Source organism: Molothrus aeneus, chromosome 5 (assembly GCF_037042795.1).
Source record: "Molothrus aeneus isolate 106 chromosome 5, BPBGC_Maene_1.0, whole genome shotgun sequence".
Taxonomy (NCBI): Eukaryota; Metazoa; Chordata; class Aves; order Passeriformes; family Icteridae; genus Molothrus; species Molothrus aeneus.
The window spans coordinates 63,769,355-63,797,097 of record NC_089650.1 but is presented as its reverse complement, the minus strand read 5'-3'; the positions used below and the strand labels follow the sequence as shown (position 1 = coordinate 63,797,097).

Below are 27,743 nucleotides of genomic sequence, written 5' to 3'. Positions count from 1 at the left end.
GCTCTTGTGAGGACAGAAGCCCCAGCTGTGCCTGCAGGCCAGCCGACAAAGCTGCACTTTCTGCTCCTCCTCAGTGCCACTCCTGGGAGCAGCGGTGGCATGAGCATGTGTAACCATGATATTTTCTGAAAAATCTTTTCCTTAGGATTTTTCCTCCTGAGAAGCTAAGAGGCCTCAGGAACAAAATGTAAACAATGGTTATCTGCTGCTGTGGAATGCAACAGGTGCATCTGTGATTGGTCTCATGTGGTTGTTTCTAATTAATGGCCAATCACAGTCAGCTGGCTTGGACTCTGTCTGAGCCACAAGCCTTTGTTATTCATTCTTTCTTTTGCTATTCTTAGCTAGCCTTCTGATGAAATCCTTTCTTCTATTCTTTTAGTATAGTTTTAATCTAATATATATTATAAAATAATAAATCAAGCCATCTGAAACATGGAGTCAGATCCTTGTCTCTTCCCTCTTCCTCGGACCCCTGTGAACACTGTCACAAGCGTGACCTGTCGATTCTTCCCACCCAAGCTGATTTTTAATAAAGGCATTAAAAGGAGAAAGACCTCCTGCCCTAATTAGTTCATGCCAGAGCCCTACTTGGACAAGTACTTGGTGACTTCAGTGGAGTCTGCTGAACTCCAAAGACTCCAAGAAAAGACGCAGGAGAAGCCCAATCTCTGGCTCTACAGCAAGATGTCTGTGCCTGAATGCAGTATTTAGTTTCAGATAAATGAAGCCAAATACACACAGATGTTGGCAAAAGGACGTGGTATTGATGCCAACAAATGACATACTGAAACAACACCAGCATTGTGACCTTCCTCACAGGACTGCAGAGTGCCTCTACGCAGAAACATTTTGGATAAAGGTCATCTGCAGATACCTGTAACCACATATTGGTGGCAGCTGATTCTGTGAGTAATCCCATTGCCTGCAATGAAATCATTCATCCAAGCAGGGACCACTGCCCTGCTGAGAATGCAAGAGGCAGAACATGAAGCACAGGCCTGATCCAGTACTCCCTGTGACTGCCCTTGTGACCCCTTTGTCTGACAATTTTCTAACCTTTTTAGCCTTTCCTGTAAGTTTTTTTCTCAGACACAATAGAAATTACTTCATTTACTAATGAAGGCTTTCAGAAGCAGCACAGTAATGAGTTAGCAAGCTCACCATTCCACAGTTAAACCCAAAAGCACTTCCATTCTTAGAATCCCAAAGCACTGAAAAAGACAGGTTGGCAAGTGAATTGAAAATGTTTGGAGAACACAGGCAGAGAGTAGATTCACACACCGAGGAATTTGGGCACATGCTGAGCCTCACTTCTCTTTGACCCCAAGCATTCTCATCCTCACAAGTTCTGCCACCAGCTCTGAGCCAGCCTTGGGGCAAAGGGCCATCATCACCTGCTGAGCAGGTCACCCTGGGCTCGGGTGCCACATCCTCCTCCTCCACAGGCAACTCCTCAGCACAGTGGGCACCTTGATGTTTGCTTTTCTGAGCACACAGACCCCTCGGTGGTGACTTAAGACACTTCATTTAAGGCCATGAACAAGCAGCTACTGAACATGAGGAGTTAATTAAAAGGGCAAGTGGGAGTGTGAAAGTGATTTCTTTAGATTTTGTATGAAGAAAAGTGTACCAGCCAAAAAATGCCTACCTCTCTGACATTTCAAAATAACATCCCAGTATTTCCATCAAACACAACAACAAAAAACCCATAAGCTTGAATGACAGTGGCTATAACTACTCCAGATGTAACAGACAAATCAATTGCAAAGGAATTATGTGACATTCCCATGGAAGGCTCTAAATTCAATTGAAGAGAAACTTATGTCATGGTGCAGGTGAGTCGAGGGAGATGCGTGCAAGTGGCAGTGCAGAGAAGGTGCAAACTAGCCAGGAGGGAGATGTGCAAAGTAATCTTGACTCAATTTTACACACACATACACACAGAGGTTCTTCCTGCAATTTTGTATCACTTGTACACATACCCCCTTATCATCCTCTGGCAACACCAAAAGTATGAACAAAACCCCAGTTTCTGGTGGAAAAAAAAAATCACTCCCCACCTGCTGGCTACATCCCAGTCTGATCAATAGTGCTTAAAAAGGCTATGGGCTACTCTCAACCAGCAGCAGGCTTCCTGTATGCAGTTGTGTCTCTGGTACACTGACCGGTCTCTTTACCCATTGGGTAAATCCTTAAGATGTTTCTTAGGTTAGTCTGTGCTATTGGCATTCCCAGCTGCTTGGCTTTTTGGGGATTGAAAGGATGCAGATATTTGGTGGCTGTCCTGGCTTATCTTTGGAAGAACAAAAGGCTTTTTTTTGTAACAGGCTTTGAACGTTGCTGGTTTTAACAAGTAGTATTTCAAGCAGGGAAGTAGACACAGAACACTTCAAAAGCAGGCCAGACAAAGCTCTGTAATTAAGAGCAGAGATACAAATAGTTCATGAATCAAAACCAAGTCCTTGCTCCTGCTAATGGCTTTCTCCCACAATGACTTACAACAGGATGACATCATTAGCCTTGCCTCTTGTCAGGCACTGACACAGCCATTCCATCTTTTCCATCCATCTGCCTATTTCCACCCAATCTCCACAAATACCAAGTTGCTGAGATACCTCTACAACACTAAAAGAGTCATCTGACACTATCCAAAAGTTATTAGGACTGAAAAATACATACATGTATCAACATCCCAAACAGTAACTGACTTATCTCTGCAAGTAGCCACTCTAACAAACAGCTCATTCTTTTGAAACCAAATTCCTGACTGCAACTTTAACCATTACCAAGGAGTTCCCTAAAAGAGAGTGCAGAATCATATAAAAGTGCAATTTTAGGAGACTACACCATTAGCAAGAGTACCTCAAGGATGGAACAGATGACATAATACATCTTTTCAACACTGGCTTTTGTCAACAGGTGCCCAGCAAATGCACATAGGGGGAAAAAAACCCCAACTCAGTAACCTTAAAATCCATTCAAATAGTTTTCCAGTAAACTTCTTATTGCCTGTGCACTCAGCTGAAAAACATCTGTTCCCAGATGAAGAAGCTACAGACAGAGTGTGTCTAGAAGTTGAAGCCAACAGAGAAGAAGTGTCAGAGTAAGCAGAGCCTTGAGCAGCCCCAGCAGGCCTCCCCACAGCTGGGTATCAGGCACAGCAAGGCAGGCCTTGGCCTTCACATAAATCAAGGCCAGGACAGGAGGAGTGCAAACAGCCTGGTGTGAATGCTAAGGAGCCATGCCAGCAGAGCCTGCCCAGCTCACACTGCTGACACTCACCAGGCCCTGCAGTGCAAGCCTGAAGCCTGTGGGTGGTTATTCAGCTTCCTAGCCAGGGTGTCCACATGGCTACTGATCCTTTTTGGGGATCTGGCAGACACTGCCCTGTGACAAATCCCTGTGGCCATCTCTAATGCGAGAAACACAGCGCTGTGATCAAATCAGACAGATGTGTTCTGAGGCACCCGCAGTTCACCACCAACCAGATCTGTCTGGCTGTTTTTCCCATCATCATCCATCTCTGCACAATGCAAGCTGCTCAGCATTTCAAAAAGATCTCTTGCTCTCACTCCCAGAAGAGATTCTGAAGTCAAGCATTTCCCACTTCCTGGCAGTGCATCCATCTGCACTGTTTTACATTCCTGCAGTGAAAAGAGAATTGGGTATCCCCAAGGTGCAGGACAGGCAGCTCTGAAGATGTAAGCACTTGGTTTGCAGCTAAACCATTCCCACACCAACTGCTACCCAAACCTCTACTACAGCCACTCACCTGGAAGGGCACCTTGCAGTTCCAGCTCTGTATCATGTCATTTTTTGGGCTTTTTCCAAGTAATAAATGTACTGGCACTCCAGCTATGTGGGCTCCTGGGTTTTAAGAATCTGACTGGTATTACCAACCTTACTGACACAGCTTGCCAAGCTGCCACCAGATATTTCTGCTCCCTTCTGACTGACTCTGGATTTGAAAAGGGTTCATGTCCCATATCCTGTTACACATCATCTGAGTCACACAGTCTCTGTAGGACAGAGTGTCTGCTCAAGCACAGAGGGCCAAAGAACAACTCAGCAGATCAGGGTAAGTTATGTATTCACGAGGGGAAAAGTTTATTGCTCTCATTGTGAGGCTTTTTTCCAAATCTTCCAACTGTTCTGCTTCAAGGGGCCCCCTATGTTGTGAACTGCAGAGAACATGGGTAATACTTCTGAAGAGCCAGAAGATGGCAGGGAAATGAAATAAGAGAAAAAGACAGATTAGTTGCTACATCTCTCCATTTCCCAAAGAGAAAGAAGAGTCAGACTAAATTAGAAAAAAATAAAAATAAACAGAAGATTCAGAACAAGTAGAAAGACATTCAGCAGATGACAGTGATCATGCTTATCAGAGAAGAGCCTACTCTTAATAAGGCAACTTAAAAACCATCAGAAGTTCTCATCACCTGATGACTCTGTTTTTGTCCATAGCCAGGTTTTCAGTGCAGTCTGTTGTACTCATTGTCACTGCACGTGGCAGCTTTATTGAGCTCGAGTAATAAATGGGTCAGAAAGCAACACTGACTTTTCTGCTGCTTGTCACAATCCCTGAAGTCAGATTTCATACAAGTAAAGGAGAAAAGCTGTAAGCTGTATTCTTGGATGTCTGTATGCTGGGGACAGAGAAGGCCTCAGTTGCCAACACTGGCCCACCCAACACTAAATTTTATAGTACCAAACCAAACACCATCCTTTGTCAGGCAAAACTACTGCCAGTGGCTTTGCTTTTGAGAAAACTGTGCCAGATGAGGTGGAATTTCCAGATATCTAATGTTCTGCAGTTAACAGAGTTTCAAAAGAATTCAGAATCATCACTAATTTCTAACTGCAAACTGGAGGGTTGCAGGGTTTCTCTAATAGTGTTCCATATGGGAGCAAAAGACACTCAGGACAGGATGGTGGTTTGCAAGTCCAGCTGAAGCAGTCAGTTGTGAACAGCTGTATGGCTGCTGCTCATTAGCCTGGCCAGGTGCCAAACCAACTGTGACTCTGAACACACAGCACCAATTTGTGCATCTGAAATGGAACTCTGAGGTGCAGGTGTAGGGTGTTATGAGTAGAAAAGTTGTCCATTTTTTTAAAGGTTGCAGAGTTAACAGGTTAAACCAATTGCTGCTAAGTTGGAGTCCTAACTATTTGTTGTTAATAATTTCATGTTGTAATCACCTGTTGTTAATAATTTTTCTTTAATTACCTGTTGTGGATGGTTAGAAATCCCCCTTTGTCGAGTATCACCCTGCTGCTTCCTGGAAAATGGCACCTGGGACTGTGAGGAGGAGGTGACATTGGGGCTGGTATGTAAATGAGGAGACCCCTCACCAAATCTATCAGGAAAAACTCCTAAAGCAATGAGCCACCATGGAATTAAGAGATCTAAGTAATGTCTAGAGGTGAGGAATGGACTCCAGTGTCTGCTAAGACCCTTTTTACCTTTCACCCTAACCTAAAAAGACGTCGGCTAGAAAGAGGACCTCGAATGTCAAACTGAAAAATGGGGAATCTGCTGGTGCTTTTGTGAGGATGGAAGCCCCAGCTCTGCCCACAGACCAGTGGACAAAGCTGCACTTTTCCTCCTCCTCCATGCCACTCCTGGGAGCAGCGGCGGCATGAGCGCAACCGTCAGTTCTCCCCACCAGAGCTGATTTTTAATAAAGGCATTAAAAAGGAGAACGATCTCCTGTCCTATTTATTGCATAGGGAAGGAAGAGGGTGGCACAGCTGTCACCTACCTGAAGTCTCTGGACAAGTGCCGTGCATGAGGCCGAACATGTTGCCACAGGCCTTACTGACAGCAGCCATCTTGGCCAGGACGGGGAGGTTGTGGATGACGAAGGACACCTCGTTGCGCTGCTGCTTGGCAAGGTTCTGTGCATGGCCCAGGATCCCAAAGCCTGTGATGTCTGTAGCTGCATGTGCATTGAACGTGTGCATGAGGCCAGCAGCTACAGGGGAGGGAGGGGGAAAGAACACCACATCACAAAATACCCAATCGTCAGGAAAGTGCTTTAGCAATATCGTGCACAGTTGCGTACAGTTGCGAATGAAGTTGCGAACCTTTAATGCAAACCAGGTTGGGTTAAAGAAATAAAATAAATAAATAAAAGAAATAAAATCGTGCTTGAAGAGAACTGGAATTCACCAATAGTGCATGTTACACTTAAAAAATTCAATCTGTACTTAAGACATTAAATCATGCTGGAAATCTGTCCTGGAAGTTGCCTTAATGAGCATGGGCTATTAGACACGTGCTACTCATTTATACTGGCAGTCTAAGAAACAGGGGTTGCTTCAGATCCAAACTTCCCAAAGCTGAGGGCCAGGGAGGTTCTGAGCTCAGCTTTGCTCCACTAAGGGCAAGGACCAGACACAGCTCAGTCTTCTCCCACCTATTCCCCTGCCGCCCTGAAATATTGACATCAGAACTTGAGATTCGGACACTCGAAGTTTAAGAGCTGAAGAACAAAGCCCGTGGCTGTGGGGGAAGGGCCCCAGCCTCCCCACCTATACATTCATGAAATTCCTGCACATTTGCAGCTCCAGGGTGGGAAAAGGGCACCCCTGCTTGCAGGACAATAGCACCAGTTAAAAGTATTTAAGTGTTGTTAAAGGTGTCTGACAAGAGTAGAGAAAAACAAAACTGAGAACACTTGGACTTTCTTTGGGTGCTTCCCAATGCAGGAGCAGGACCGAGTTCTTTTCCATAAGGCAATGCTGGTCATTTATCTTCCCTGGAAGGCTTTGACAAAGAATGAGAAACCAGGGGATGACATAAGAAATGAAAACTGAATAAATGGGAAAAGAGATATTTAACTATGCTTGTTCCTTCAAGTGAGAAGTAAGTAAGGAAATACTTAACTCAATTCTCCACTCTGCCAAAAGATACTTTGAACAAAGAAGGGAAATCCTGGATTAAAACTTCTAGGGTAAAAGCAGAACCTTTCCTCTACCAAAATTAAAAAAAAACCACAAAACAAAAAACCAAAAAAAAAAAAAAAAAAAAAAACCCCAAAAAACCCACTACAGGAACAGGAAAAAGACAAACAGGAAAAAAAAGTATGTTCCACATATATCCACATATATACTCCACACTGTGGAAAACACAGTACGAGAACGAATTAGGACAAAGTAAATTTTTTTTTTAAAAATCAAAATTTAAATTGAAGCTTATAGAGCTTTTCCTTTTTTATTCTATTTCAAATTCTTTTAATCTTATCACAGCCAGGCCTTCTCTATGCAAGAAAATAAGGAACAAATCCAATATTTTTCGCTTTCAAACATACTTTAACTCACTGGGATGTTACTTGCAGCACGCACATGAGTCATAATCATATCCAGCAGCTTTGTGTTTTTGCTGTATAATTACAAGAGAGCGTTTGATTTTAATTTGCTGGCTTTGCAACACTGAACAGCAGAGAAATGGGGCAGAATGAAAGGGACAAAGTGGCTGTGTCACAATTCCCCAAAGCACTGAAATGAAATTGATATGGAATTGGAAATACTCACAACCCCTGCCCTCCAAGACACACACATCTCTTCTTACCTGTCCTGTTCAGCCGTGCCATATTCATCATTGCCTCCTGATATGCTAGTTCTACATCTTCCTGCGTTACCACCAGTTTGATTTTATTCCACTTTTCAGGCTAATGGATGAAATAAAAATGTTTCTTTTAGATTTTCAGCTGTACATTTTAAAGCACACCCTGACCACTTAAAAAACCCCAAACTCTTAATCCAAAATGTACTTTTTTTTTTAACAGTTAAAGAGGGGGAAAATGTTCCAGTCAGGTGTGTGCCTTAGTGTGCTGTACCCCAGCAAAGTTCATTTCAAGATCTATTAGGCACTAAGTACCTCAAATCCTACTTTCAGCAGCTGAGTGGAGTGAAATACACTACCCTAGGGAAAGAACTCCTTCAAGGCAACTCTCTGGATTGAACTCCCACAGCCAAATTAAAAAAAAAAACACTTTGTTGCTGGGTGTTGAGATTTGTAATTTCTGGCTTCTTGGGTTTTTAAGAGATTGTTCTTGACTTCACACCTGGGCACTCTGATGAGGAAAGACCACTGACATCCACCAGTCCTGGTCAGAGGACTGTATGCTAAGGCAGGATATAATCACTCTAGTTTAGGATTAAGGCAGTTTCATAAGCCTCCTCTACAATTTAATACCAGCATCTTCCACCCATTCTCCAATGTCTGGTATGGTGTCATCCCTTCATAATATTCCCATAAATGCTCCTCATCCCAGAAGGGTTTCACAACAATTTAGGAAACAGTACCTTTATAAAGGGTAATTGTTTCATTCAAAGCTGAAGTGATTCCAGATCCAGAATGAAACAAAGCTACTATTTTATTTTTAAAAGCCACACTACAACTGATTTAACTTTTTTTTTTTTTTGCAATGAAAATAAAATTACAGAGAACTGAAAGTCAGAAAACACAGGATTTTTGAAGCCACAATACTTACACTGCCATTCCATAGAGTAAATGTATAGAACAAACATCTTACTTAGCAAAAAGTGCAGGAACTACTAAGAAATGGTAGGTGATGCTACCCTGGGAAGGATCTTGTCTTAACAAATGAGTGCTGACTTCAAGGGGTGTAAGAGAGAATCCAGAAATGGCAAAAGGGGGAAAGACTGGTCAGCCAAAATAAATAAATTGTTAAAGAGCAAGGAATGATGGCAGTGGGACCAGATTTTCTGATATTAGGTTGAACTGGATCTACCAATTAAAGAAAAACATCTTTGTTTACACAAATTAGAGGCCAAATAAAAAAATAAGATGTGGCTGTTACAGACATGACAGAATAGTGATTATTCTTACTCTGGGAATGACTGAAAAACATCTGAGCAGTCATTCTGCCTTAGGTTTCAGAAACAGTTCTGAGGCTGATCATAGGACAGAAACTGGTCAGATGATGGCAATGGAAATCACAAACAATGTGGAAGCAGAACTCAAGGCTGAGGGTAGAAGAGCCACAAACACAGGTAAGATATGAATTGAAGGAAAATTCCTCTCCACTACAGCAATCAAAGTACTGGTGTTAGTCAACAGGGAATTAGGGTGGAAAAATTTGCAAAAACTCCCAAACACATTATAAAAGCAAGATTGGATTTCCAAATAGGAAGGGTCTGTAGACAACAGCAAAGAGCAAGAAAACCCTCTCTGAAGGGGCACATCTCAGCCCCTTTCGTGCCTTTAAGCACGAATATCTCTGCACTCCAGTTTGCCTTTCTTGCCTGTGCATTCACTTGCTATACTATACCTTCTCCCACACACTTTTTAATGTGAAGTCCAATTCCCCACCAGAAGTTGATTTACAGGTGGATTTGTGATGGGTAATTATTTCTAGTTTCACTTTCCCTGTGCTTTCACAAAACAAAGCTAAAGAAAAGGTAGCATAGATACTCAGAAGTTTTCCTACCACAATCAAAGATATATTCTGCTTACACACAATAATAGCAGTATTGATTTCCTGGCTCTCCTCATTTTTCAGACCAGGTTTTTCTGTTTGACAGTTGAGGAAATTAGTAGTATTTGAAATATGTGGAAATTTAGAACAGCCTTAATTTGCAAGTCTGCTCATCAGTACAACAAGAAGATATGTTAAAAAGTAAGATTATGGCCAGAAAACATACTATGGAATTAGGATCTTGTTTCACTTCATTTTCATTTCAAGATTATCTGAGACCCTGATCCTTGTATCTGTGGAAAACACAGGATTCTGAAGAGGTCCAAGTTGCTAGGCCAGACCCTATGAAGAAGGAGAAAAATATTTTTCCCTTGTTGCTCTCACTTCAGACTCCGATGAAGGTTTAAGCTGGTTCTCTCCCACTTTGCTAACACTAGCTGTGTTAATTAGAATTCATCTGACAATGCAGTGGCCAACAGCCAAACTAAAGCAGATTCCAGCTCACTCCTCTGCTAGTCTTTTGGCTCAGGAGTCCCAAAAGTAGAAAAGATGCATCTTTTTAGAGTGTAAACTGAGCAGTTATAATTTGGAAGTCACTTACTGGGAGCCAGACAACATAAGCAGATGCCAATTTTGCAGTTACTTTTCAGTTCAGTAGTTACATTTTTCCCTGAAGTAACAGATGGAAGTATGTCTACATCCATAATGCTGCTAGAAATATTCTTACTGAATGCACAGGGCAATACATGTGAAACGCAGATAAACTTCCATGTACACAAGCAGAAAGCCCAGGAACACAGAGAGAGCATTCCTGGCCTAACTGCCATCAGCAAGTGTTGAAAATTACTTTGGCAGGTGGAGTAGGGCATAATGTTGCCCAGGGTGATAGTCTGTTGTTCTGTTAGTAAACAATTTTGGTTATTACAGCAATGCCTGAGAAATAACTAAGAATTAGGTGCAATTAAGATGGGATCACTAAGCACAAAATTGTAAATTGCCTTGATTCCAAAGAAATGTTACATACAAGTAGGGAAGGCTGGAGCATATCAAGGAGGAAGGAGGAGAGAGGTGACAGATGACTCCCATCTGAGCTGAACTTTGTCATGTTGAGGGAATGAGGAAGGTCACCTTTACACCTCTTCCCTATTGCTTTTTTTGCAGTGTACTCACAATATCTAGCCACTGGTGGACAGCTACAGCCACTTGTGTTCCCAAGGGTTTAGTTAATACAAGCACATCTCCTGGCACTGCATTGTCTGGCCTGGAAACAAAGAATTCATATATTAACTACACAGTGATATTCAAACATGCTATTAGGAATAAGTGCTGATAATTGCATTTTCACAGACCCACACATCTTACTGCGCAGTTAAAAAACTGACTAATTGCAGAATTACCCTTTGGGATTCATTGCCACTCAGTATTTTTGAGGAAAATGCTAAAAACTTGTTTAAAAAGTGCTAATCCTTCTTTCTTGGAAAAAACAATGCTTGTAGTCAGACACACACCAAATTACACCTTGTCTTTGAAATTGTTTGAGAAGACATAAGAGAGGATAAGGGAAAAAATTTACCTTTTTTACCCAGGGCATAAGATATCCAGCATTAAGATCATGAGTGAGTTCATTTGTATAGAGTAACATGCCACAGTGGGACATTCAAAATCAGCTACTGTTAAATGGACAGAATGCTCTAAAGACAGCAGTTCTGTAGTTCTCTACAGCCATTAACAGGATAATTGGGACATGGTTTAGAAATATATGTATAAGTGAGGCAGAAATTTATGTTCAAAACAATCTCCACTGCCTTTAAAGATTAGGCATTTAATTCTCCTGTCAAAAGGAGAACAGGATCAAAAAGGACTGGGGTGTGGGGAGAAGTAAAAGGACATCCTGTTCAAAAAAAAGCAAATATGTACAAAGAGATGTGGCATCTTGTTGAGTGCTAAGGACAAAAGCAAGCAGAAGGTACTGCTTTATTCATCAGAGACACACCACAAGATCACAACACGGTGCTTAAAGGATTTTTACTGTATCCCTCAGACCAGTGCCTTTGATTGTTTAGTGATTTAACTTACATTATAAATTCATTAGGCTGACAGACTGTCGTGGCCACTCCTCCTAAAACAATCCAGGGATTTAACACTGTTTGGCCACCAGTAACAGATGTTCCTGCCTCTTCTGCTGCATCTTTGAAACCCTGGATAATTAGAGGCATCACTTTGTCTCTTTCCTAGAGATCAAAACAGAAGTCAGAGTTCCATACACAGCAGTGCTAGTCATTGCAAGACTGGTCCAAGGCTTTAACCACTCCAACCAAATGCCCTCATGGCAAATAGTTCATGACAGAAAAGCAACCCTTAGGAAGAGTCTGGCCTCCTGAAGCCTCATGTTATCCCACAGAGTTACAGTTTTACAGCTCCCTGTGGAAGTTGAGCAGAGACACTCTTACACTGAAGAAACATTGTTCAAAAGGTCATACAAGAGTCATCAGAGTTCTGGAAACTCAGAACAATTATCCTGCTGCTGTAAGGTACAGGCACAGCAGAGCAGTGCTAAAAGGCAACATTTAGCCAAGATGGCATTTGGGGTCCATTGACCATCAAAGTTTCAACTTACATCCTTCTAAGAAAATACATTCCTTTTTTACTACAGCAAAATGAACATACATGCTGATCATGCTGATCTCTTCCACAAAAAAAAAAAAAAAAAAAAAAAAAAAAAAAAAGGGCAAAACCATCCCATAATCATCTATCCAGATTGATAGATGAATTGGCAATCAAATGCTGGCCTTTGATAGAAGGAGGCACCCCATTTTGGTGGGGATGAAGGCAGCAGATTACAATGCCACAGAAAACTGAACTTCTAGCACATGACCTCAGAATATTTATGAGGCAAGATCCTGCGAACTAAGCCACTCAATAAGACCATCTCTTCTTTACACAGCTTCAAACTTTGAGGAGAAAATGCACTAAAGGTAAATACATTCCGAGCACATTTAGCTGTTTGACTCTTCCTTCAAGAAAAAGTGTCAAAAGTCTTACCCTATCTGTCATTTTATTGCTGATTCCAAGGAGCATCAACATGTTGTCACATTCTGTGACCCCCATGGCATAAAGGTCACTTAGGACATTGGCACACGCTATTCGTCCCTGAAAAACAAAGAGAGACAAGAAAAAAAATCTGCAGCACTCTTGGTGAATGTTTAAACACTTTCCACAAGCAAAGCTTCAGTGTGAGTTTGCACTCTGACACAGCTTCTTACCCCACAGCATTAAGAAACCCAGCTAGAGATGTGGTATGGTCCATTACATGCTATGTGCCCACCTAGAAGTGCAGGTATCCTTCCTTTTACAGGTATGGAGAGAATTCATCCCAGCTGTCTTGGTCAGCACTCTCTCCCACTGACTCCACAGGAATCCCAGAGTTCACACTGGGATCACACAGAGGCTAAAGTTAAGATCAGCAGTCTATCCTTCATAACAAGCTCTGTTCACTTTACATGGTATATTCCTATTCACTTTATTCCAGCACAAAACTCTACATCCTGATGGAGATGGCCATGGCATGGAACTCACAACTGCTAGGAAGTTCATCCAAAAAGCACATATTGCTGAACTTGTGCATCAGAATACGCAGGAGATGGGTCCTTGAAGAGAAAGATGTTTGTTCCTTGCCCTCCTCTGGAGGCCATGTCTGCAATCCTCAGTTTCTAGGATAGAACTCCTCTTCCCTGAGGATACAGCTGTGCTGCCAGCACACACCCACACTGGGCTGCTTCCTCTGCTCTGGGGATCCCAGCATGTACAGGGAATAGAGAAGCTCAGGGCTCTCTGGATTTGCCACCACTGGGGGAAGCTGTGTACCCCCACCACTCACACTGAGAGAGATTTATGTGTTTATCTGGCACTTTCCAGGTGACAGAATCAGGCTGAATTTTGCTACAGCACCAACAACTTTACTGACTGCTGTGTGTGCATGTGAGTATCTCCACTAACAAAAACTTGTACAAGATACAAAACTGTCTGTCTGCTGAAGATTGCTCTAAGAAGTCAGGAAGCTGACTGGACTGAGACGCCATCACTCACATTGCATGAGGTTAGTTACTCTAATTTTACTAAATTAATGGATCTGAGTCAGGGTTTCTGAGGTATGGACCCAACAGAGATGACACATCAAGTTTCCTGATGAATATGCAGAACTGCCTTATACAGTGTGTGTCCTAAGGGACAGCAAGATATTTTAAAATATAGGACAAATTCTGTCGTGTTACTCTGGAAGACTCCATGCATTCTATGAAAGTTGTTTTAGGTTTAGAGCTGCAGAACTGTAACCAACACCTGGCTTTATGATTTTAAATCTGTGCTTTTCATTATGTTCAAAGGCATTCAACACCATTGTGGTAAAAGTAATAACATGCTTATTTGATACAATTTGCAAATAGGTAATATTTTCAGGCAGTTACTTCACTTGCTGAAGACATGAAACATCTCCATCACAAATAAATTTAATACAGTTTTTCATAAATTCAAGAGTTTTCAATGGCATCACCAAAATCCCTGAAATTTGGAACTGGAATATATTTTAATAATTCAAATTTTAAACTATTAAGAAAAGACTTGTGTACTGCACTATCTGATGAATATTAGCTGTTAAATTTCTATAAAATTAGAATTGCCATTTCCCTTTTGAAATGCCATTTCCCTTTTGTGGAACTATCAAGCCATTCTCTGTTATCTCCAGTATCTACCAAGCAAACTGCTGGTTTGTTCCCTGTTAGGAATGACAGATAAGTTTTTAAAACCATAAGGACAATACCCCTGACAGTCAGAGGTCAGTCTAATAATGCTTTTGCCAACTGCCAAAACCACTATGGAAACAAATTCAGGGAAGTGCAATTCCCAAGTCTGAAGGAGCAGAGAGAACAACACAGGGCTCTTGTGAACACCAGCCAATCCCACAGAGCTCACAGACAGGGGTCAGCCTGGCCAGGTCCTGCAGGTCACCTGCCTGCTTGCACAGTGCCCTGAAACACAAAGTCTGTGTGCAATACTAAGAACTATTTGTAAGGGCAAAGGATGAAGAATCAGACAGCCATCTCCAGTTTTGAGTGAAGGTTCCTAAAACAGCAACAAAATCGCTCCTGGATGGAAGGGGAAAGATGTGCTCTGTCAAACCAGCCAGCTCCCTGCTCCTGCACTCAAACAGGTGTCTCCACAGTGCCACAACAGAGGCCAGTATCCACTACTAGTCCCAGTGGATTGATACTTACTATGAAACCTTTTTTTGATTGCTTCTAACTTTTCTAATAAGCCATTTAAGCTAAATAAATCCTATGCTTGGTACAGATTTTACAGGTGTACATCCTAGGGATAATTTTGCACATGGACTGAGCATTTTCAAGGACAAAGTGAAAGTGAAGGAGAAAGAAGGAAGAATGGTTTTGCATATAACTGCAGAACTTAGTTTTAAAATAAGCAGTAAGAGAGTGAAAGCTGTTTTCTGGAGCAGAAATAGGAAGTTCAGCTGAGTCCACAAGCAGTTTTGCCTTCCTCAGCTGTTTCCTAATCCCTTCTGTCACAGCACCCAGCTTGGAGTTCATTTGCACTTTTGGCTTTCCCTCTTTGCTTCCTCTCCTCCAATTAGGAAGAGAGATCAGATAAGGAGCTGCAGGTAAACCCTGTGCACAGAGAAAGGAAGAGACTCTAGATCAGGAAACACCCACTCAGAAGTGCCTGGGTAAGGAGACTGAAGGGAAGGGCAAGGAGGGTGTGCACTGCAGGTGAGTGATACTGGTACCATAGTAACAACAGGCATGGGTCAGGGGACACCTGGACTTAAAGCAGGGGAAGAAGCAGTTGGAGAAGCAGGGTAGCATTAGCATCTCTTGAGCACAGGAGGCCAGAGCACACCCCTTTATACAGCCTGGACACCAACTCAACATTCCCAAGTGTCACAATTCCTCTGCTTGTAACAACCATCCATAAACCCCATGGCAAACTGTATTTGACTGTCCTCTAACCAGTGCTGGTCCACACAAGTAAGAGGTAATCTATTCTGTCCCTTGGGGTACTCCTGCCCTCAAGAGAGAGGTCTGAGCAGAGGGTCCAGGAGCAATATCCTGCTGGATCATCATTGGTGGGATCAGCAAGAAGGCTTGAGACAGAATCCCCATCCTCAGTTAGCTCTTAGGAAGAAATACACATATGTAAACAGATTAGGAAGTGGCCAGCCACCAGATTAAAATAAATGCCCTCAAGAATGAAAAGTGAAGGACTTGAGAGTTAGACAGCACCAAGGTTACAGCTGCTGGTGCATGTGGATCACAGCACAGACTGTAACTATGATGCAACCACTGAAGCTGGACTAAGGCCAAATTTACATTCCACTCCTACCACACTGACCTAAACCTCATCTGGGCACAGGCCCATCTATCTACTCCTGTGGCATTTGTATCTGCAAACAAAGCAACCCTCCCCCTACACCACAGCCTTCAACACTGGCCCTCAAGTTTTTGTTACAAGGTGAGAAAAGAGTTTCTCAGATGACAAACTTGAACACAGATCTCCAAACCATTTTTTCTCCTCTGGTCCCTGACAAGTTCCCACATGATATTAAAGCAACCCTCTTGAATCAAATTTCTCAGGACAGCTCAACAACTCCACTCTCCAGAGGCCAGCCTGAGATTTTTGGTTGCTCAGTTTGCAGAAAGAAAGCTCTCCTGGAAGAGAAATTACAGGAGCTAGGCTTACATATATGCAGAACACGTGGTCAAGCAGGCTAAGGAAAAAAAAAAAAAGCAAAAAGATGGTCCCAATCTCAAACTTTGTCCAAAACCTACCAGAGAGGTCTCACAGAGCAAACAAACTGACAGCAGCACATAAAACATTCAGTCACACCAACAAGAAAAGCAATGAGTCACATCCAAACCACAGAAAACATAAATTCTAGCACCTTTCATTTAACATTTCCTTATAGCTTTATTAAAGTATTTTTTAAAGCTCATTTGCTTCCCAGGATGTGTTCCAGTCAATACTGATCACTGCCACACATGCAGGAATCTCTGCTGAGGCAGACCAAGTGTGACAGGAACACAGAATGGACCAAGGCCAAAGTGCACACACCAGTTCCCTCCAGTCATTTCCATGTGTCCATGTTCAGGTGGAGGTAGCACCACAGGACAGCTGGTGTTCACAAGGCACTCTGAAACTGCCAGGTGCTATTGACAACTACTGACATTAGGTATTTCCAGTTCTAATGGGTTACCTGGTTATTCCAATACCTCAAAAAAGGCCAATTATAATGTGGTTCTGCTTGTAAGTGGAGTTTACTCTCTGCTACTTCACAGGCTGCTCTTTTTTCCTCCTTTTGGGCTTTTCAAACCAAATCCCACAGAACAAGAGATGAAGGGAAATCTGAATTAAAGGTGGCAGTTCTCCCAGCCTTCACCTACATAGAAAGCAGCACTGCAGCATTCCTGGCCAACATGGGAGATTCCAGGATGAAATTATGCATTTCTCTCTTCATGTCTATTTAGGAAAGACTCTGAATGCAATTAATCACACAAATAGCACCACACATCTAGAAGAAAATGTCAGAACTGCCATCAGGTTGGTGAGAAGCCCAAATCAGCAACAGACCCAAGAACCAAGTTTAGCCAACTTACCATCATGTAAGGGTCATCCACAATAGGATAAATATAATCTGTCGTCTGGACTAATGACAAACCTCCATGTCTTAATGGAATAACACAAGTGTCCATCCCAATTCCTGCAAAGACAGAAATCCATGAGTGAGGTGGGTAACTGTGCCCTAAATTATCTGTTGCTCTTAACTAAAAAGTTTATAAAACATGTCTGTGAAATACAACTCCTAACATTGCCTAAACAGACAAGGCAAATTCCTTTGCCAGGAAAAGCACATAGCACAAGTCAGAGGAAAAAACAAGCAAAGAAAGAAAACTCCTGGTTGGAACTGAACATAAGTGCAAATGGCTGAAGGCAAGAACTAAACTACAATGTTTTTTATTCTTTTGCAGCAACATAGCAGCACATCAAGAACATCTGTGCTTTTATGTAAGTACATTTAAAGTTAAGAGGAACTAAACACACTGATATTGTCAAAAGCAAATAGGTTTTCCTGTCACTCTGATCTCAACAAAAACACAGTGACAGTTGTGAAGGGACACAGCATCTCATAAAGGACATTCCCTCACTTCAGAAGCAATAAGGACTCCACAAGTCACAGCCCAGGCCCTTGGTGAAAGATGATTGACCCACTTGGAGCTTTAGCAACTGCATTAGCCTCGCCTGGCACAGCTGGAAGGTTGCAGAGCACCTGATAGATACAGAACCCCTTGGAGAAAACCACAACTCTGAGCACCACAACCTTCTCCCTGGCAGTGGATATTTCAAACAGAACATGTGATATTAGAACCTCCCAGCATTTGCTGCCAGGGAAGAGCCCACACCAAAGGGGCAGGTGACAAATCACAACATGCTGGCGGAGCCACACTCCCCTGTGGATAGCCCTGTGCCCTGCAGCAGTGGCAGGAACTTACCTCCTTCCTGAGCTGGCAGCAAGCTACCTGGAATTACTCTGCATGCCCCACAGGGCAAGAGTCTTCACAACAGCCCATTTTTAGGGAGCAGATGTCTCACAGGAACTTTTCACCATGTATTAATGAAACACACTACCCTAGCAAGAGCTACAAAGCAGTGCTTGGCAGTGTCCTGTACAGGGATGGAGCAAGTTGCTGTCATCTGAGAGGACAGAGGTCTGCCATGCAGTCAGTATATAGGTGGAGAGGATCTTGCCTTGGAAGAGCACTAACAAGCTCTCAAGCAGCAATTTAGGGCTGCTCAATCTCCACAGAAGCTCCCAAGCCATGGTGCCTGACATCCAGTGCCTCCAGGGAAGGGCACATAAGCAGTTACAGAGAAGTGGCTCAGGTGCAGGAGCTGTTTTGCCCTCAGTTCACCTGTTCATGCCATAATGCTGCAAAACCAACTCTGTTTGCCAGACAGACCAAGGGGCTAGGATGATGGTCCTTCTGAGGCTGTGTTAATGCTCCACCAAAACAGCTCTGAATAACAAGTGAATCTGTTCAGAGCCATGACTGATTTCTGATCTATAACACTCTGAGAATAAACATCAGATTTGCAGTTTCTTACTCTCAGTTGTATTTAAGTTTGCTCTGGGTAACATCTCCTGCAGAACTAAAAAGGGCAGAGCTCGAACCTGCTGCTGGCAACCTCCCTCCTGACTGCATTTCAAAAGCTCAATGCCTATGCACAGGGGGCAAAGTTACGTGTCTATAGCTTTTTAGCACAAGACATCAAAGGCAAATCTCACACCAAACTTATCCAAAGACACATTTGCTAAAGGGACACTCATCACAAAAGCATATTTGAAAAGAGATCTGAACTCTTCACCTTCTATTACTAACAGATTTTCTGTTACATAGTATCACACCTACACACTGATGGCATAAATCTACTTTTATATCTTTTCATATAGCTGTAGAAGAAGTCTACTAGCAGTTCCATTATTGTTTAGAGCCTGTAAGTTTGTAAGAGAAAAGAAATCTAAACCAAACTATTGCTGATTTTACAAAATTGCCAAACTGAAATGCTGCTGTGAACAGCTTACTTAATCTAGAAAGATACATATAAACAGCAATTTGGGGATGAAAAAGGATGGAAGTGTCCCCTAGCAGGGAATATTAAATTATAGTGCCACCCCAGCTTCACACACAATTGCTGCTTAGATACTTCATACAAAGATCCTCATTGTTTAAGCAAGAGCATGGGTGCCTTACTAATCTCTGATTATATTCAATCTCTACCAGAATAGTGGGTTGCAGCCTGTTAGCCTGCTAATAGACAATTAGTAATGTTTATATAATTTTAAATAAGGTTATTGAACACTAAACTGATAATAACTTCAGAATAAATGCTCCATTGGTATTCTTAAGTTGAGGGGAAAAAACCATTCTGCACTGCAAAGAGATTGAATATGCAGGGCTGAGTAAATAGACAAACAGAATTAGAAGTGTCATTAAACACATTATCTACATTAATTTATCTATATCAATATTAGGTACAGTAGCTGGTATCAAAATACCTACATTTGCCCTGTTCCCCATGTAGGTGGCTTGTGCAGGTTGTTTTCCCTTACTGCTTGCATCATTGTGCAAATATCAAAGAGAAAGTGAAGCTGGCAAGAACACAGAGGTCTTGGAAAGGCAGCCTTTCCCAGGCAGCTTCTACAGGTGAGCAAAAGAGTTAGAGTGGGGAACAAGGAAAGGACTCAAAGGAATAATGACAACTATGAAACAATTTGCTCCCAGTGAGCTGAAGCAAGGAAGTTCTCTTGCTCACTTTCTGTGACCCAGGAACAGAGGGGAGGGGAGGGAGGGGAAATTCACCTGGGAGTCATCCAAATTCATTCATCCATTGCATCAAATTCCAAATGCAATGCATGAACATAAAAGTCTAGAAATGAACTGAGAGGATTTCAGTTTGCACAGCATCTACTGGGGGGAAAGGCAGGAGCAGACTAACACCTAAGCATGTGCCCATCACAATGGCCATTCCTGAGTGTTTTGCCTTTGTAGTTGAGTGCACTGCAGGATGTTAAATAATTAAGATAATATTCTTGTATCCCAGATGCCAACAAATGACAGCATGAGATTCATTCTTCAGCTTTCTGGATGCTGTGCATGCATTATACAACACACAATTTTCAAACTGGTTGAACAAACCACAAACGTGATCGTGGCACTAAGGAAACTGAGCAGAAAGACCACCAACGTCCAGAGCAGCAACTACTTACCCAACCTGGGCATAACTGCCCCCAAGAACTGTTCATCTTCCTGAAAATGGTTTTCTTGTAGAGATTCGAGCAGTTTCTGTAAGACATCCTGTGGCACTTTGCAGCCTGTGCCCTTCAGTTCAGTGAATCGGGTGAGACGGAAGCTCTTGTCCAGTTCGTAACTTTCTGGGTTGAAGGACTCCCGAACAGACATGGTTCTGTCCCACGGACTGCCGGCCTCTCCCAGCCCAGAGCAACGGGATCAGTTTCTCTGCTGATCACTCTTATTGGAAAATAAAAATAACAATTAAAAAAAAAAAGAAAAGGGAACATTGCAAAGTCCTGTGACCTGCAAGACAACGTGTTTTCCACACGGTGCAAGTTAAAAGCAAAAGAAAGTGCTCGTTATGGCTGTTCACCTGTTAAGACAGGTGTGCACATCTCACACAACTCATTTCCCTACGACTACACAGGGATGACTCCTCATCCTACCTTCTGACATTTAAAACTACAACTCTGCCAGGTGAATCAGAGAATTAAGCTCTTTTCCAGATATGCTACGTAAGGATTTCATTAAAAAAAGAATCTAACACACTTACTGTCCTCATTTAACACAGAGGTAATGAAAGAAATAATAGTTCCCAGAGCACACAGGCCAAAAGGCAGCCTGGGCCCTGGTCCTGCAGCATGCTCAGCACAGACATCTGTTTGTACTCAGCTCAGTGTGGGGTCATGATTTTAGCCATTAACATATTAATCTCAAAAATGGGATGCTTTTCAAATTATGGCTCTGCTTCAGTCCTGAAGCTTCCTACACCTGTTCTCCTTGGGAGAAAGCACAGCCCTGGTGTTCTGTTGGTACAGGTAGCAGAAGAACAAAGAGGCTGTATTTGAGCAGAGTGCTTCACCTACAAGCATGCCAGTTTACCTTTTAGCATGTTCACAGACAAAAAAATACTAAAAAGTTTCTTGCCTCTTCAGCCCTTTTTTAGTCAACTAATGATACGGAAAATCAGAGAATTGTCCATTAAAATAGTAATGTAAAAAGACACTGATGCAATTCATTTAATAAAATTCTTAACAATGCGTGTCTAATTTTAGAACGTTTTTCCACTCTGACTCACATCCACCACACTCCAAAACTAATAAGAGGCCTGAGACACTGACTTCTAAACAGGAACGGCTGTGATAAAATACAATTCATCTTTCTCGGAGAACAAGTTTTCAGGAATTACTAAAAGCAATCTGTCTAGTAGCAGTTTCTTAAAAAGCAAGGTTCCTATGGAATAGCAACAAGAAGAGAGTTCAGTGGCATCACTGACAAAACCTGATGCTGATGGTCATGCCCTAATGAGGTTAAGCTGAAAAGAAGAATTCAAGGGACTGGTATTTGCCAAGTTCAACGTTGCTAAATGAGGGAAAGAAGTAAATCTACAGACCGTGCTCTATCTGCCCTCCACAGCACTTATTAACAAGCACATCTGTTCCATAAACCTTTAAGTCAATTTATTGTCTGTAATTTGTAGGAACTGAAGTTTTAAGTTCCCTGAGAACTTTTTGATGTGGAGCCCAACTCCCCTTCACTGTGTTTTCCCTCCTTCTCTGGGAGGTGTGGCACTTATTTAAAACAAATCTTCCAAAGCCTAGGCTCGGGCAGAAATCCAAACTCTAGTTACAGGAACGTGTCTTGGATGAGCAATGAATTCAGTTCCTAGCCGTTGTCTTCCAATGCAAGACACTAAGCACTTGCAAAAAAAAAAAAAAAAAGAAAAGTGTCTGGAAAACAACCTGTCAACAGAAATAGGAGACAAAAGCTTTTCAAGGAGAGTTTTTTTTTCTTCATTCTTTTTTTAACGCTTCATTCTAATTAATTCCAGAAAATTAAAAAAAGCAGCTTACCCCACAAGAGAAACATCTTCCTTCATCTAACCAATAAGTGCAAAAAGCTTAGCACCCCCTGCCTACAGAGATGGATGCAGAGGCCACAGCCTACCAGGAACTTTTTGCAGCCTTGAGGACTGTAAGGACACAGTTGCCCCGTTTGAAAACAACTCGTGAAACAAACAAGGTGATTTCATTTAGTGGAGAACATCCCCAGTGCAAGAATACAGTAACTTTTCTAATAAAGATCTGATTAAAGCTGCATGCAACTGTGTAATTCGCAGACTCCCATGGGAGTAACATTCCAAGTTTTGGTGACTTTGGTAGTCACAGCACCGAGCCTAGCAGAGTTCACGAAGAGTTTGGGCAACTCTCAGGCTCGAGGTGTGATTCTTGGGGCTGTCCTCTGCAGAGCCAGCAGCTGCACTGACGGCACTGAGAGTCCCTTGCAACTCAGAACATTCTGCGATTCTGGCAGTCTATGCAGCACTGCGATGTGAGTGACAAGCATCCCTCCCCAGCAGCAGACAACACCTCCTAACCCAGACGTTTCTTACTTTAAAAGAGCGGCATAATAAATATTAAAAGCTAAAGTTTAACCCTTGCCTTCCTAAACAGCAGAGAGAGGGGAGCACAGGAGCGAAAAGGGGGGGGAGGGAGGGAGGGAGAACCGGAGCCAGGTACATACCCCAAACCAACCCCAGCGCACCCAGCGCCAGCCCGACCGCCCGAGGCACACGAGGCGAGGCGCTGCAGCCACCATCGATCCGGGGAATGCGGCGGGCAGCGCTGCGGGCAGACATGGCTCCGGGACACCTTAAATTTCCAGCCGCTGCCTTTAGAGGCAAACCTGGGGCCTTCGCTGCCGCTCTTTGTGCAGCCGGAGAGGCGGCGAGGGAAGAGGACGAGGAGGAAGGAGCTGCGCACGGAGCGGCGGTGGCAGCGGCCCCTGCCCGGGCTACGGCGGGGACGGAGCCCGCGGGTGTCCGGCCGCGGTGTCCCCCGTGTCCCCACGTGCAGGTACGGTGTCACCGGGGCGGGGTTCGCCCCTCGCTGGCGGGGACGGCCGGGGGGATGTTGGGAGCAGCACCCCCCCCCCGCCCCCCCCCCCCACGCCGACACTCCGTAATGGGGAGGGAGAGGAGCACGGGGGTGGGGGGAGGAATGGGGGGGGAAAGGAGGGAAAAGGGAAAAAAAAAATGTCGGCGGGCGAAAAATTTAACCCGTCCGCTGCCGGCATCTAAATTTTTTTAAAGCGGCCGCATCGCGGTGAGGCGCTGCCCCCCCATCCCCGCTCCTTCCTCCGCCCTTCCCCCGGGGCCGGGCCGAGGGAGGGCGGCGGGGCCCGGGCCGGGCGGGCACCCCGCGCCCCGGCCGCGCCGCGCCACCCCCCGCGCCCGGCCCGGCGGGAACGGCGGAGGCGAATTCCCCTTTAAATCTCCCCGCCTTGCACCCCCCCTCCTCCTCCTCCTCCCTCCTCAGGTCTCCCTCTCACCGGCTCTCGCCGCCTCCTCGCCCTCCGCCTCCTCCCGCGAACGGGACTCCCAGCGCGGTCCCACAATGCACCGGGCGCGACGGGCTCCCTCAGCGCCGCCTGAATAGAAAATGCCGCCGCCGCCGCCGGGCACGGGGGGGTTAAACCCCCCCCCCCCTTTTCCTCCCTTTCCCTGCTTTTCCCTCCCTTTCCCTGCCGCCTTCCCGCCCCCTCCCGCTCCCCCTCACGCCGCATCCCACGCGCGTTCCCGCGCGGGGGCGCTTGTCGTTGCAGCGCGACATGTCGCGACACCGCCCCCCCCCCACACGCACATCCCACAGACGTCCCCGCGTCCCCGCCCCTCAGCTCGGCCCGTGTGGGCAGCCCCCGTGCGTGTGTGGGGTCCGGTGCCTTCGTGCAGTCCCGCAGCCATCGAGGCTGGCAGAGACCTTTAAGATGGAGCAGTGCGAGGCAGCAGTGCTGCTGTAACCCCTTGGATACTGAACCTCAGCACCTCTGGAACTCAGCTCCGGGCACCGCGACCGCACCGCCTGTCTGGGCAACCTACCAGGAAAAAAAATGCTTCTTTAGTATCTAATCTGAATCTCCCCTGTCTCTAAGGCCATTTCCCCTTATCCCAGAATTGATTAGAAATTGATTGGGAAAAACCTCTGAGATCGAGTGCAACCTGTGATCAAACACCATCCTGTCAACCCGACCATGGCTCTGAGTGCCACATCCAGGCCTTCCTTAAACACCGCCAGGGATGGTGACTCCATCGCCTCCTTGGGAACCGGTCCTAATGTCTAATCATCCTCCCTGTGAAGAAATTCTTCCTCACACTGATGTTTCCCCTGAGAAGCACGAGTCTGCCTGTAGAATTCCTTGCTCAGATACCTTCTCCTTCAATATGAAAACTTTGAGATTGGGAACAATTTGGGTGGGAAATTTAACCAGAGCTGAGAAGACCTGACAGCTGCAAAGCCAGGTCCTCTGCTGATGCTGAATTTTGCCCAGAAACTGGACAAAAAGTCACATTTGAGCGATGTCACACCAAAATGTTGGGCTAAAGGAAAGTGAGGTGTTCAAATGGACCTGACAACGGGCAAAATTTGGCCAACATTAAATTTTTCTGAATGCAAAGCCAAGACTGTGGCCACAGGGAGATAGAGGTGTCATTTCCTCAGGTGTCATCTCCAAGGGGTTTGATCAGTGCGTGGCCCATGGAAGGCTGCAGGAGCACTGCAATGTGGCTGGGTGTGTCAGCTGGTGACTTTTTTTACCCCAGAATGTGGTTTTGAGCATGCTTCAGGAAAAATGTAATCCTGTTTTGCAGCAGGTGGTGATGGGTTCAGCACAACTCTAGGATGCTGGGGTGTGTTTTAGTAGCCAACAGCCAGGATTGTCACAGACTACTGCTCAATTCCACCCTTTTCCACCACTGATTTGCAAAGCATCCCATTTTTTCTTATGCATTTAACACACAAATCACTGGAATCTAACATGTCTTTAACATGTGTGATTTCCAGTGTCTTCTCAGTTCATTTTTCTCCCTGAAAGTGCTTTTTGTGCTTCCAAAGACCCTTTTCCCAAACGATTAAAATCAGGATTCAGATGAGTCTCTTGCTTCATGTGCAAGACAAGTTTTCTCTAGAAAGGAGGGAATTTCTGTGTTAGGGATAGCACAGGGCCCAGTTTACATTTCCAGATAGATAAAACAGGCACTTTGCTTCATGTAATTTGCAGCTAAGTACCTAATTAAGTAATTGCCTGTTAATTCAAAGATTGCTTTTCGTGCAACTGGCTTTGAAAAAGTCTTGTCTAAAAACAAGCAGAAAGAGAAAAAAAATAAAGTGTTGCTTTTCTTGCCTGATTTTAATTACTCTCTTTATCTCCCAGAGAATGTAGTGCCCCAGGACTGTGGACCAGAGGTGCATGGGAGCTCCCGGCACTGAGCACATTTAGGAAGTCACTAATATTTGGATAATTAATTGATTTTCAGGCTCCTCCGTGTTGCTCTCTGAAAGCATTTCAAGCTCCACACACAGAAGCTGTTTCTCAGTGAGCAGCTGTGGGGCATTTGGCTGATGGTTTTGACAGCAGAGATGAATTGAGGACGTGGCATCTGCAGTCCTGACCTGGAATTTGAACCCTTTAGTGCCTCTCCCTCCTCCCAGATGGAGAGGAGGCGGAAGATCTCGGAATCTTCTGATTGCCATCTATCTGATTTTGCTGAGCACTGGCCTCGTATCACATCTGTGTGTTCCTTGAGAGATGATTTCAATCTGTAAAAAACCCCTGTAAGTATCTTGAGAGCTGGAAATCAGATGCTCTGATCTAACATTTCCCCAGCATTTAGCCATTGCCTCTACAACCAATACCTCATTAAAAAAAACCAAACATGAAGCGTAAGGAAAACCCTGAGATAACATTGCTGATTTTGAGCCCTGACTTACATGATTTTCCTTTCTGATATTTTTGGAGGGAAGAGGGAATTGGATCATATTTTTATCTTCTTTTTCTTTTACCCCATCTGTAAGGACTAGACATTACTTTAACAGAGGAGACAATAAAATAAATTGAGAATTCCAGGTGGTAACATGGCTGAAAGAAAACATGAATACTTGGAAATTCATGCTCATTAGTATTGCCACAGATGTGACTCTGTAGAGTTGAAGCTAACCAGGACCAGGGTATAGAGATGAGAACTGCACATAATTGAAGCCCTGATTAATTAAAAGCAATTTCTTGGCACAGACAGTGATGGAGCATCCTTGGGTGGATCTGCACAAGTCCCTGTGGACGTGTGGCCCGGGCCCTGCTGCCTGTGCTGGGGATGAGGCTTTGTGTGGGCAGGCAAGGGGTAGAAAAGTGGCTGTGCCAAGGAAGCCAAGCCAGGAGGAGCAGTGGCCACCACTGCGCTGCAGCCTCAGGTGTGCTGCTGCCCCCAGCTCTCACCTGCTCCCGGCTTCTCCGGGGGCTCCACGCTTGGAACAGCTGCAGGAAGGGAATCAGGGCATCAGGAAGGGAGTCCTGTGCACACAGGGGAGTGTCCTTTTTGTGCAGGATCATAAACAAAACCCTGAGAGAGTAGTGATGGATCCAGCAGCCCTGGGGAGACCCCACACTGCTGGAGCCACCAGCTTCATGGAATATTTTCCTGGAGTCCAATAGTGGTTTTCTAGACTTAAAAACTGATCACATTTCCTTTCCTCCCTCCCTCCCAAAGGCGTTTTTTGTCATCTGTGTCCAAAACCTCCAGCAGAAACTCCATGATTGGAGCAATTTGGTCCAATGCCATGAGAAGGGACTGCTCCACACACTTTAGGAAGAGCAAAAAGGAGAAAGAAAAGAAGGTGAAACCCTCTGTGCTGTGCCTGATCACTCATCAAAGCCAGCTGCCTCCTGTGCTGGCTTGAGGGCGTGACAGATGTCTGTAGCCTTTACAGGTGCAGGGGCTGCATTTCATCAGTCTTTTTTCCATGGATGACCTGGAGTGTGGTTTATTAGCAGCTCAGATTTCTTTGGCCAAGGTGCTTTGTTGTGTACACATCCGGGTTAAAGCTAAGCAATATTTCTGATCCATGTAGGATTCTGACTTGGTCCTGCATCTCTGGTGTTTACAAAATGATCAGAGTTTGAACTCTGTTCTGTTTCTTAAATGTCAGCAGAAACTTTTTCTTATTTTTTTTAAATAAAACAATACAGCCTTCCCCTGCAATGTTTGTAACCAAGAAACTGTGGCATCACAAGAGCATGAGGAAACATTGGCTGATTAAAACCAGGGTAAGAAATGACAGAGAAAGTGTTTGTCTTTTTTTTTTTCCTCATTTTAGAATTCACAATGAAGTGGCTGGTAAAATGGGACCAGCTGGTTCAGCCCCACTTGGGCTGAATACCATGTTTAATGTGCTGAAACTACTTCCACTGGCAAACTTTAGTGTGATAATTTAATTTCTCATGTAAAGCACATCTCACAGCATGACTTTTTTCCCCTACCTCTCTCTGTTTTGACAAAGTAAAGTAAGTTTGGGCTGTTGTTGGTTTTCTTTGCCTTGCTTTTTGTCTTTTTCCTGCCTCTCATTAATATACAAGTGGTATTAAATAGTAATGGTGCCAGTATTGA

The 27,743-nt window shown here is 44.1% G+C and overlaps 1 protein-coding gene and 1 long non-coding RNA gene across 5 annotated transcripts in view; one reads left to right on the top strand and one right to left on the bottom strand.

Moving 5' to 3' along the window:
- Positions 1 to 23,702, bottom strand: part of SEPHS1 (selenophosphate synthetase 1) — a 26,464-nt gene extending 2,762 nt beyond the window's left edge. For 2 of the 3 annotated variants that reach the window (XR_010783749.1, XM_066550982.1), the window contains exons 1-8: positions 22,832 to 23,222; positions 20,284 to 20,545; positions 17,114 to 17,217; positions 12,492 to 12,599; positions 11,526 to 11,680; positions 10,620 to 10,710; positions 7,577 to 7,676; positions 5,766 to 5,978 (exon numbers count right to left, since the gene is read on the bottom strand). Coding sequence is in view for 2 of the 3 variants with exons in the window: in XM_066550982.1 (XP_066407079.1) it covers positions 5,766 to 5,978; positions 7,577 to 7,676; positions 10,620 to 10,710; positions 11,526 to 11,680; positions 12,492 to 12,599; positions 17,114 to 17,217; positions 20,284 to 20,476 (964 nt within the window). In the remaining variant the exon portion in view is untranslated. Of the gene's footprint in view, positions 1 to 5,765; positions 5,979 to 7,576; positions 7,677 to 10,619; positions 10,711 to 11,525; positions 11,681 to 12,491; positions 12,600 to 17,113; positions 17,218 to 20,283; positions 20,546 to 22,831; positions 23,223 to 23,638 lie in introns of those variants that run through there. The other variant, XM_066550983.1, reaches the window with a different exon arrangement.
- Positions 22,869 to 27,743, top strand: LOC136557286 (uncharacterized). 2 transcript variants are annotated; one of them, XR_010783751.1, is made up of 3 exons: positions 22,869 to 23,163; positions 25,620 to 25,917; positions 26,847 to 27,743. It is a non-coding gene; the product is annotated as an uncharacterized lncRNA (long non-coding RNA). The 2 variants fall into 2 exon arrangements; XR_010783750.1 differs by having other exon boundaries at positions 25,620 to 27,743.